The sequence below is a fragment of the Quercus robur genome, chromosome 5, assembly GCF_932294415.1.
Source record: "Quercus robur chromosome 5, dhQueRobu3.1, whole genome shotgun sequence".
Classification (NCBI taxonomy): domain Eukaryota; kingdom Viridiplantae; phylum Streptophyta; class Magnoliopsida; order Fagales; family Fagaceae; genus Quercus; species Quercus robur.
This window is the reverse complement of record NC_065538.1, coordinates 5,364,053-5,375,823: the sequence shown is the minus strand read 5'-3', so window position 1 is coordinate 5,375,823 and position 11,771 is coordinate 5,364,053. Positions and strand designations below refer to the sequence as shown.

Here is an 11,771-nt window from a genome sequence, read left to right as displayed (position 1 = left end):
GAGTGGTATTGTTTTTGGACATGGCAAAATGGGCGGGTCGTGTCGGGTCGGGTCAATCGGGTCACGGGTTACAGGTTAAAAAAGGGTCATTTTAAGCGGGTTGAAAACGGGTTCGGGTCAATCAGGTTGCGGGTTGGGTCGGGTTGACCCGTATTTTTTACATGAAATTTTTTACTTTTTATTTTTTTATTTTTTTATTTTTTTTATAAAGAAAATAATATGTATTTGCTATTTGGATAGTTATGCAACATATTACTTGATGTAAAATGTATTATTTTGAATTCACTACTTATATTAAAAATAAACTCAGTTAAACTTATTAATACTTATTCAATAATTTTAAAATTATACAAATCCTAACGTTGTTATCTAAAACAAAACAACACAAAGATAAGTAAAACAAATATACAAGTTTTATTTTTACACAATATCAACATTAAAAAAAAAAAAATTTACAAATGACTTATTGGATAACTCATTTGATAAAGAATAAAAACATATAAGAAAATTACAATTTTAAAAATTAATTTTATAATCTATTATCAATTGTGGTTGACACTCTATTTCAATTTGAGATATACATTAAAGTTTGATTGCTTACTTATTTATACCTAGTCTCTTTTATGAAGATCATATCATTGTTAAGCAGCACACACTCTAGGAAATATCATAATTTATTTTGAAAAGCCGTTTATTTTGAACATAAATTGTTAAAAAATAGATCTAAGCATTCATAATTTATGCTAATTTGATACTTTGGCTTTACTATTTTCACACTTGTGAATGTGTCTCACACTTGTGAATGTGTCTCACACATATTTACAATTTTAAATCTGTTTTTAACTTTACTGTAACCATATTATCTTGGCATATACTTTGCTATTTGATATCTAAAACTCTTTACTCATTACAGAATGCTCAACCATTTATTTTTCAATTAATTTGCTTGCAGTTATGTAAATGTATCAATTGTTTCCTTAAATCTCACAATAAACAATTAAACAAATATTGTCTTAATTTCACTATTTTTTTTTTTCCAAAAAAAAAAAGTTTTAAAAAAATGGTTCGGGTTCGGGTCGGGTCGCGGGTTGGGTCGACCCGCAAAAAACACAGGTCGGGTCACGGGTCAACCCGTTTTTGCTTCGGGTCAAAAAAATCGGGTCGGGTCGGGTCGGGTCAAAAAATTCTAACCCGTTTTGCCATGTCTAATTGTTTTATGTATAGGATTAATTTTTGTATTATGTATCTTGATGGATTGACAGCTTGCAGCTTCTTGTCAACTTGCTTGTAGCAAAATGTTGCTAGCAGGTTCTGCTTTGATGTAATTAGCTTTGTAGTTGTGCATCTTTTTGTTTCAATAAAATCCATACATTTTTAAGGGGAAAAAAAAAGAATAGCTAAAATAAAATCCATACATTTGTTAAAATAAAATCCATACAATTTTATGCATATGCACTTCATTCATAATTTAGATTCAAGAGTCCTATTACATAGCTAAGTGGTAGACTCAATAAACTTAAGGATCATTGTAAATCAGTAGGTTAGACCTTCCTTCCATTATACTATTGGTTTATGGAATTTCCAAATATCTCATAAGCATGAGTAGAATAGTCTAGTCAATGTTGAAACATCACTTCTTTATATTAACATAAATGATGCACTATAAATTAGGAGGTTAAAACTTCCTTTCACCACACTATTAGTTTATAGGGTTTTCAAAATGTTTCATAAGTAGGATTCAAATAGTCTAACCAATGTTGGGACACCGCTTTATATTAACATAAATGATGCACTATAAATTAGGAGGTTAAAACTTCTTTTCACCACACTATTAGTTTATAGGGTTTTCAAAATGTTTCATAAGTAGGATTCAAATAGTCTAACCAATGTTGGGACACCGCTTTATTTAAAATAAAAAATAAAAAACATATGATGCCATGAACTCATGAACAAAAAAACAAAAAACAACTCCATGGCATTTTATCCGATCAAATATTATATCTTTATTATCATATATCAGATTAGTACTGTGTGATCAGCTAATCATCCATTTTGCTGTGAACAATTGAAGGGAGATGGCTGTCTAACAACTAACAATAACCTCTAACCACTAATCTAGAAGCTAAGTTCTCAGCGGTTTTAAGAGTAGAGTGAATGACCCATATACAGTGCAGCAAAAATATTGCTGCACCTATCATTATGTTCAGACAATCCAAGTCTGTGATTTAGTAGTACATATTGGTTTGATAATTTTGTAAGTTCATAAATGATGTATCACTTAAGATCAGCACCCCCTCAAGGAGTGATGCATTCTTAAATGCTTTCTAATTTTTCTAGTTGAATAAAGGCTTTCTAATTTGAAGTACTTGTAATAAAAGTTCTGAGGTGGGAACCTAACTGTCCACCAACTTTGGATAATTGAACTTGATACTTATCAACTCCCTTCTCTTTATGGATTTCACAAATACAAGAAATCACTTTTCTTCTTCTTTATTTTTCTTTTTGGTGGGGTGGGGTGGGGGTGGTGAAGGGAAGAGAAACATTTTTGGATTGTAGTCTTACTTGATATTGGGATAGCAGTGTAGCAGATCATTTGTCCGTTATTTTATGAAGAATTACTAAATGTTTTTAAATTTTCAAATAACAGTGGGACATTTTTCAAATAACAGTGTAGCATATCATTCATTTTGTTTTTTGATTAGTAAGTTATGTAAGCACTAGGTGAGTCTTAAACCTAGGACTTCACTCTTTACCTTACTTTTAAACAGAAAAAAAAAAATGTCATTCGTTCTAAAAGTTATTGAATAGACTACAGGTAAAATAGAATAGAGGAAAATAATATTTATGACAGATGCTGACTAATTTGTTAAAAGTCTATAACCAATTCCAAAAAATTTGGACTATGATTTTTTTTCTTTTTTTTCTTTTTTTTTTTTGCATTTAAAGTTTATTGGTTAGAGCATTCATTTTTTTACCTTATATATGACTTTTTTTTTGAGAAACACCTTATATATGACTTAATTGGTACTTATTACTGATATTTTTTAATTGAAATGTTCAATGTTCAACCCTCATCCCTCATGGTAACTAAGAGTTATTAAAAAAAAAAAAAAAAAGCGGGAATCCTCATGGCATAATTTTAAAAAGTGGGACTCGCTATAGGTTTAGGGTCACGATGAGAAGATGTTTAGGGTTTTGGTGGATAATTCATCTTTATCATTTTAATATTTCAACATGTATATATCTAAGGATGAAGCCATTTCCTTTATGTATTGGTTTTTTTAATTAAACTTAGGTACATGAAATGCAAAGCAGGGTGACTGAACATGATCGATATGGTATCAGCCATGCTTTTTCACTTCTAAAAGATTTACATCAGGTGTAGTTTTGAAGGAACCATAATCATTCTGTAGTGCGGTCGATCCATGTAAGCAGTCTGGTGAATTACGGTACATTGGACACAAAGAACTCTGCCCCTAATAAGCTTATCCATGATGACTTGAAGAGGGGGCTTTATGTGGAAAGTGCTTTTAATATATATATATATTCTAATTTCAGATTTTAAGCCCAAAGGCGGTGGCAAAAAGTAGGAAAAGGCACTAGCTTCAGGTTTCATATCTCCTTTCCAAGCACCAAGAGTACCAAATGAATATGGTTTCTGAAGAATTTTGTTAACCATGTATTGACATTTAACAACATAGATTGCTGAAAGATAATTGTGAATGCTAGCTTCTTGTCTGAGGCTTTTAGGATTGGCCTGAAGTTTCTTCATGTTGAGTCTTGCCCCAACTTATAAGACAAGCAGGAAAACCCGTTTACAAGATAATGGTTTATTGAAACTTTTACTGAAGTCCATATAAAGCAAATTTGGCATCTTTTGGGGACCAGCAGTGTATTGAGGTCCATAAACAGCAATAGTACTGATCCAAATAAACTGGAAAGCTTCCACTATAGAAATAATACGTGTAAATTATAAATGCATAATAATATACATATTATGGCTTAGTGTCCCCAACCAAGTAAACTCATGTACTTATAGAATAAACAAAGTAATCTTGGATTAGCATATGGTTAGCCTAGGGTTTTAAGACTCTCTAATATATAAACTTTATATTGAATTCATTGTAATTCAAGTGCTAAATATCAATATATAGCTGTTTAGGGTTTTTCATTGTGCACTCATAAATGTAGACCGTTAAGTTTAACCACATAAATTTTTGTGTTTTCTCTCTTTTTCAAGCTTCCGCTCATCACTCAATTCCACAACTTAAGTAAACTTTCATGTTTGCTCTCTTTTTTACAGCTGTGCTCATCACTCATGCTATTGTAAGAAATCGTAGCAGGAGGGCGATTCCTACAGTCCACACATTACTTCCATGGTTGCTGTTTGAAGGACAGCAAGACTTTTGGATAATCAATACTTGTAGCTGTCAAATTGTCCGATTATGTGATTCCTCTCTTTCTTCCCATGTGCTATTGGACCACATTTGATAAGTTTCTTTTATTGGACTCTTCTAAAGTACTTTAACGCTGAAACGTTTACGCTGTTTCAAATCATTGAGGTTAACATTTCTGTAGTTGGCAACTAGACCTATTGCATTACATAAAATACAGGCCAGGAATGTCTGTGTTATTTAAGGAATAATGTGATGTAAGACTAACATATCAAGGATCAGGAGTGAATTAAGTTGCCAGTACATAGGACACAATTAATTGCTGGTTTAGCAAGTCATGCAATCCCAAATTTTGACAAATGAGGCAATGAATTACCAACTAGTCATGCTAAATGGGCCATCCTTCTCTGTCATTCTTGTCATTGTTCAACTCTGTTAATGCCAAAATCAATGTCTTCTCTAATCACCAAAAGTTTTTAACTCAATCAAGTGACTTCTTGTTCATTTGTCCAACGCAAGAGGACTCTCAATAGCCAAAAAGCTTCACAAAATTGAAGTTGTGGCTCTCTTTTATTCATCAATCACTGTATAGCCAGCTTCGGCATGACCATAATTTTTGTCCCCATCTATGTACAAGTTCTATATAAACTAAACAAACCCATCAAGATACCACATTCCAAAAACTGAAAATAGACATGAAAATGCATCAAATTCTCTTCCTCCTCTTTATCCTCTTATCCTCCACCAATGCTTTAGTTCAAGACTTCTGTGTTGCAAATCTGAAAGGCCCAGATGGCCCTGCAGGCTATCCTTGCAAAACTGAAGCTAAGGTCACAGTTGATGACTTTGTGTTTTCTGGCTTAGCCAAGGCTGGAAACACCTCAAACATAATAAAGGCTGCTGTGACCCCTGCATTTGTAGCTCAATTCCCCGGCGTGAATGGGCTTGGTCTCTCTCTAGCACGCCTGGACCTAGCACCGGGTGGTGTTATTCCATTGCATACTCACCCTGGTGCTTCTGAAGTTCTAGTGGTTTTGCATGGTTCTATCACTGCTGGATTCATTTCATCGGCTAATTCCGTTTACGTGAAGACAGTTCACAAGGGAGATATAATGGTTTTCCCACAAGGGTTGTTGCATTTTCAAGCAAATGCTGGTGGGAAACCAGCCACTGCTATTGCTAGCCTCAGTAGTCCAAATCCTGGCCTCCAAATAACGGCTTTTGCTTTATTTGGCAACAACTTAACTTCTGCATTGGTGGAAAAAACCACTTTTCTTGACGATGCCCAAGTTAAGAAGCTCAAGGCTATTCTTGGTGGCACTGGCTAGGATTGACAAGACATTGACTGTTCATTTGATCATTTCCATTCTCATTGTATTTTCTAGTAATTGGACTAGTGTGATTTACTTCTTTGAGCTATGATTTCTTTTAAAATATATACCATCATTATTTCAATGAAACGTATTCAAATGTAAAATTTCCAATTAGTGTTTGTATATCATGCATGTGCTTTACAATGCCAAATACCTAGAATAGCATCTGAATAATGCACGTTTTCAGATATAGCACAATCACGTATCTTGAGCATATACCATTTTTTAGCAAGAGTGTTCTTTTTATATGGTCTACATGTCTTTCAATCTGTCACCTTACTCTGAAATGCAATTCGATTAACTTGACAAATTTGAGGTTCCGAAGAAGGACAAATATTGAGGAATAATAATCTATGTGTAAACTGTATAGGACCCCTTGGCATGACTATTGATTGAAGTGCATCAAATGCTGCCAGAAATAGCCTACATCGTAATCTTTTTTGTTATCCTCGCTGAAAACTCTACGGATTTCAATGAACAATGGTGCTGCAATTTTTATAAGTTTTTTTTTTTTTTTTTTGAAAAATTGTCACTGTCCCTTAGTTGTCATCATTTTATAGTTGTCCCCACAAGCCTCTATTGCAAAACAGTTTATGTAAAGATGTATACTATGCTTTGTGGGGCTAGTGTGTTTTTTTTTTTTGGGAGCAGGGACTTGGTGGGGGCTAAGTGCGTGATTGGTATGAATATTTAAACAATTACTTTTAGTGTTTAGGCCCGTTTGGTAGGGCATTTTAAGTAATTTTTTAGCATTTTAAATACATTTATACACTTTTTCATCCACACGTATATCAAAAACACCAAAACAACATTACTCAAACTCTTCTATCAAACCCTCCTAAATATTAGCCTTACAAAAAGTGTGTTTGATAAGAGATTTTTCATTTCAATTAAGAATATATGAATTATGGTTCTCAATTTAAGTTGTTTAAACACTATTATTTTGAAAATACATATTCATAGCAGTTTTCAAGTATTTGAGGGTCTGTTTGGTATTGTTGTTTAAACAACATAACAATTATTTTCACAACAATTTTTCATCATACATATTTTCACAATACTTAAATAACTTTACTAAATATCTCTTACTAAACAAGCTGAGCAGCAATGTGAATGATGTTATTGTAAATATTTTAAATTTCATCGGACCCATGCATATCTGACATTATATAAAAAGTTAAAAACCTTATTTCTCTCTTTTCTCTTTTCTCCCACAGCCTTGTCCCACGTCCCTCTTTGCTCTCTCTTCTTCTTCATCCCAAGCCAACCAAGCTCCATCCCTCCCTCATCTCTTTTTGAAACCCAACTCCATAGCAGTCTTGTCTCTATGCCTCTATCATCTTGCTCTCTTAGTACTGGGCTAAGCCATGGCTGAGACCCATTGGCCTTCCACCGCTGGCAACCAAGTCGCACGAGAGGTCCACCACCGCTGAAGCCACCAGTGCCATTTATTCCTCTTTTTGTCCCTTTTTATTTTCCCCTTATTTAGCTTCTTTATTATTATTATATATACTTTTTTTGGGGGGGGGGGGGGGGCTATGACTAAAATTTCCCCATTTTTATTTGGTTGATAATGAGTATTGGGTGTAGCTAAAGTTGAGTGGGTTGCAAAAATTTGATGTGGGTACCGTGGGTTTGGGTACAAATTTGATGTAAAAATAGTTGTTGTGGTGAGAGTTGGTTATTGGGTACAAATTTGATGTGGCTATTGTTGTTCTGTGAGTTGTGAAATTTGATGTTGGTTGTTGAGTTTGAGTTTGGATTGTTCAAGTTTGATGATATGAGCAGAAAATATTATTGTTCAAGTTTGATAGTATGAGCAGAGAAGATTAAGTCTAATAGTATGAGCAAGAGGATTTGGAAGAAAAGGAAGTAAAGTGCAGTGTGGAAGATAGTCTAACGGTAATATGGTAGAATTAAATAGTAATTAAAATATTAGTAAGTGTACAGTAGTTGTCAGACAAGTTCAACTTTTTGTAAAAAAAACATTAACATTCTCGGTTATTTTAAATACATGTTATTTGAAATATGGTCCAAAACACATGCATTTTAAATATGTGTTTTTATAATACTTTTTTAACTATAATTTTCACATTTTAAACAACAATACTTTGAACCGCTACCAATAAGGCCATAATTTACTTTCTTAGTCAAGCAAACCATTAATGATTATGATTGTTTTTTTTTTTTTTTAAATAAAAAGACTATCAAAACAAGACAAAAAAAGATATCCTTAAGGGTCTGTTTAATAATATTGTTCTATTTACGTTATTTAAGTGTTTTGGAAATATGTGTGAGTAAAAAAGTATTATGGAAATATGTGTTATGTTCTTTAAACAACGAAAATTGTTGTTTAAACAATACAACTAAACACCTCCTAAGAAATATGAAAAGGGAAAAAAAGAAGCATCCATTGACAAGAGAGAATATGTTACAACTTACAAGAACATGACTTCATGTGGTTATTCACCTCACTTGGACCTTAGCTTGGGTGAATTTGGCAATGTTAGAAATACTGAATGAATTGTATTGTATTTCTCAAGTAATAGAATATACATGAGTGCCTTTATATAGTAGGTAGAGTGTGCAGTACAAGTAAGTGTGTTATACAAGTAAACAAGGTGGGCCTAAAGCCCACATACCCTAATACACATTAACAGCCCCCCTCAAACTCAAGGTGGATGTGAGACCAACTTGAGTTTGTCAACCAAAATACGAAGATGTCCCTTAGGATATGACTTGGTGAAGATATCTATAAGTTGATCTTTAGAGGAGACTGAGATCAACTTGAGAGCACCATGGACAAGATGATAACGGATAAAATGACAATCGATCTCGATGTGTTTAGTCCGTTCATGGAAGACATCATTGTGTGCAATATGAATGGCACTCTGGTTGTCACAATAAAGAGGAGTAGCAGAGGATGTGGACACACCTAAATCTTTGAGAAGCCATCGTAACCAAAGAAACTCAGATGTGGTATCAGCAAGGGCACGATATTCTGCTTCAATACTGGAGCGGGCCACATGAGTTTGTTTCTTGCTTCGCCAAGAAATCAGTGAAGAACCAAGAAGAAAGTAATAACCAGTGGTGGACCTGCAATCAGTGGGATCTCCTGCCTAATCAGCATCAGAAAATGCATGGAGAACAAGAGGAGACTGAGCAGAGTAGAAAAGACCATAGAAGAAAGTGCCCTTTAGGTATCGAAGAATGCGCAGAACAGCAGCATAGTGAGTCGATCGTGGAGCAAACATATACTGGCTCACCTGGTGAACAGCATAGGAAATGTCTGGACGAGTGATAGTGAGATAAACTAGGCTGCCAACCAAGCGTCTGTAAAGAGAGGGATTAGACAATGGTTTCCCCCCTGAGAGAGTCAGATGCGCATTAAGCTCAACTGGAGTGTCAACAGTCTTGCTATCAGTGAGTCCAGCTCGAGACAAGAATTCAGAAGCATGTATGCTTGAGTAATATAAAGTCCATCTGTAGAATGAGTGACTCCAAAACCCAAGAAGTAGCTGAGATGTCCAAGATCTTCAATCTCAAACTGCTGACTGAGAAAATCCTTGAGTTCTTGAACGCCACTGAGGTCATCACCAGTTATGATCATATCATCCACATACAAGAGAAGTAAAATAGTGTCTTTGTCAGTGCGACGAAGAAATAAGACAGAATCATACTGACTGGCCATGTAACCTAAGCAAGAGATGGTAGGGTTGAATTTGGCAAACCAAACTCATGGAGCTTGTTTAAGGCCATAAATTGCACGTCGAAGATGACAAACCTTGTTCGATTCAACAGATAGACCAGGAGGAGGTTTTATATAAACTTCTTCACTTAAATCCCCATTAAGGAATGCATTTTTGACATCCATCTGAAAAAGGTCCAATTTACTGGCAGCAGCAACAGCTAAGAGGGCACGAACAGATGAGATACGAGCAACTGGAGCAAAGGTCTCTTCATAATCAATCCTATACTCCTGTGTAAAACCTTTTGCAACAAGACGAGTTTTGTAGCGCGCTCAATGGACCCATCAGAGCGAGTCTTAATCTTGTAGATCCACTTACAACTAACCACAAATTTCCTAGGGGGGAGAGTCACCAAATCCCAAGTATGGTTTTTAAATAATGCATCAAGTTCCTCTTTCATTGCAATCTGCCATAAAGGGTCAGTGGAAGCCTCACGATAGGTGTGCGGCTCGTGCAGTGTAGCAAGGGCAATGTAACAATGATAGTTAAGTAAATGTGTAGGAATGGATCTTACCCGAGTTGAGTGACGAGGTGGAACGTCTTGTGCAAGATCTTCAGGTGAAGCAGAAGCAAGGGACCTAAGCTCAGGGTTGGGTGGCTCGTCTTCAACCTGTTCATCTTCCACCTGTTCATTAAAGGGTGAACTAGGAATGGGGTCAAGGATATCTGGTGGTTGTACAGAGAAGTCTACAGGAGAATCAGGAGCAACTACAGGAGGATCAGAAGCAGTTACAGAAGGAATATGTGCCTCCTCTGGAAAAAGATCTAAGACAGAGGAAGAAGATAGGGAGGCACAGAAGTGAGAAAGTTTGACAAAATAGCGATGTTCCCAAAATACAACATTCCGGGAGACACGAAGACGATGAGAGACAAGATCATAACACCGATACCCCTTTTGAGTTTCCCCATAGCCAAGAAAAAAACAAAGCCTTGACCGAGGCTGAAGTTTGTTATGCTCATGTGACTGAAGAAGAATGAAACAAGCAGAACCAAAAGAGCGAACGTGGTGATAGTCTGGAGGTGACCCGAAAAGGCGCTCATATGGAGTTTGATTTTGGATAACAGGACTTGGAATGCGATTAATAGCATGAACATCATGAAGAGCAGCTTCGCCCCAAAAAGGAGCAGGAACTTTGGCAGAGAGAAGGAGAGCACGAACAGTGTCAAGAATATGACGAAGTTTTCATTCGGCTCTACCATTTTACTGAGAGGTACCTAGACAAGTTAGTTGATGAACAATACCATAGGAATGCAAGACAACTTAGAAAGCATATTGAGCGTATTTAAGAGCATTATCAGATCGAAAAATTTTGATGCGTTTGGAAAACTGAGTTTCAACCATTTTTGCAAAATTAGAATATAATTGCAATAATTCAGAACGATGTTTCATATTAAAAATCTAGCTATAGCGAGAGTAATCATCAACAAAGAAAACAAAATATCGAGACCCACCAATACTAGAGACAGAGGAAGGCCCCCAAACATCAGAATGAATAAGGTTAAAAATATCAGTGGATATTGATTCACTAGTATTGAAAGGCAAAGCTGGTTGTTTTCCTAACTGACATAAGACACAATCAAAATTTTCTGTAGACACTGAACTTAACAAACCTCTAGAAGCCAATTGTTGTACTCGAGAGAAAGATGAATGACCAAGACGAGTATGCCAAAGAGCAAGGGAAGGAACAGAAGAAATTGCAGGAGCTGCAGCAACAGAAACAGGAGCAACAAGTGGAAGACGAAAGTTGTCCACGGGAAACATACGCCCAACTCTGGGACCGGTCCCAAGCTCTTGTCCTGTCCTTGGATCCTTCACAATACACCCAGAATAATCAAAGACAATGCGATAACCCAACTCAGCCCACAGAGAATAAATTGTATGAAAGGTCAGGAACATTAAAGACCCTAGGAACCGAGAGGTTGGAGGTCGAAACGGAATCTATCTTATGACCAGACATTGTGGAACCATTTGCTGTGCGAATATTAAGAGGGTTTGGTGCAGGTTTAAGTTCAGAAAATAAGGACGAGTGAGGTGTCATGTGATTGCAACAAGCAGAATCCATAAGCCAAGAGGTAGGAGACATACCAAATAAAGCTGAGAGAGAAGAGGAATAAGATGCATTACCAACCATACGAATGACATTAGTGATGATGTTTATAAAGTCATCTTTGGAAATGGTGAAAGTGGATCCAGAAGACTGAGACTGTGCAGAGACAGGAGCCATTGGTTGGCCACTCTCAGTGTTAGTAACAGT

At 35.8% G+C, this 11,771-nt stretch overlaps 1 protein-coding gene across 1 annotated transcript; it reads left to right on the top strand.

Annotated features, from left to right (window-relative positions):
• The first annotated feature begins 5,058 nt into the window (after nt 1-5,058).
• LOC126724909 (auxin-binding protein ABP19a-like) lies at nt 5,059-5,881 on the top strand. The gene has a single exon (XM_050429335.1). It carries the CDS (start codon nt 5,090-5,092, stop codon nt 5,720-5,722), a length of 633 nt encoding a protein of 210 aa, XP_050285292.1. The 5' UTR covers nt 5,059-5,089; the 3' UTR covers nt 5,723-5,881.
• The last annotated feature ends 5,890 nt before the right edge of the window (nt 5,882-11,771 follow it).

Bases quoted from the DNA above. Each gene is read 5' to 3' on its own strand.
- LOC126724909 (XM_050429335.1), top strand. From the start codon at position 5,090: ATGAAAATGCATCAAATTCTCTTCCTCCTCTTTATCCTCTTATCCTCC.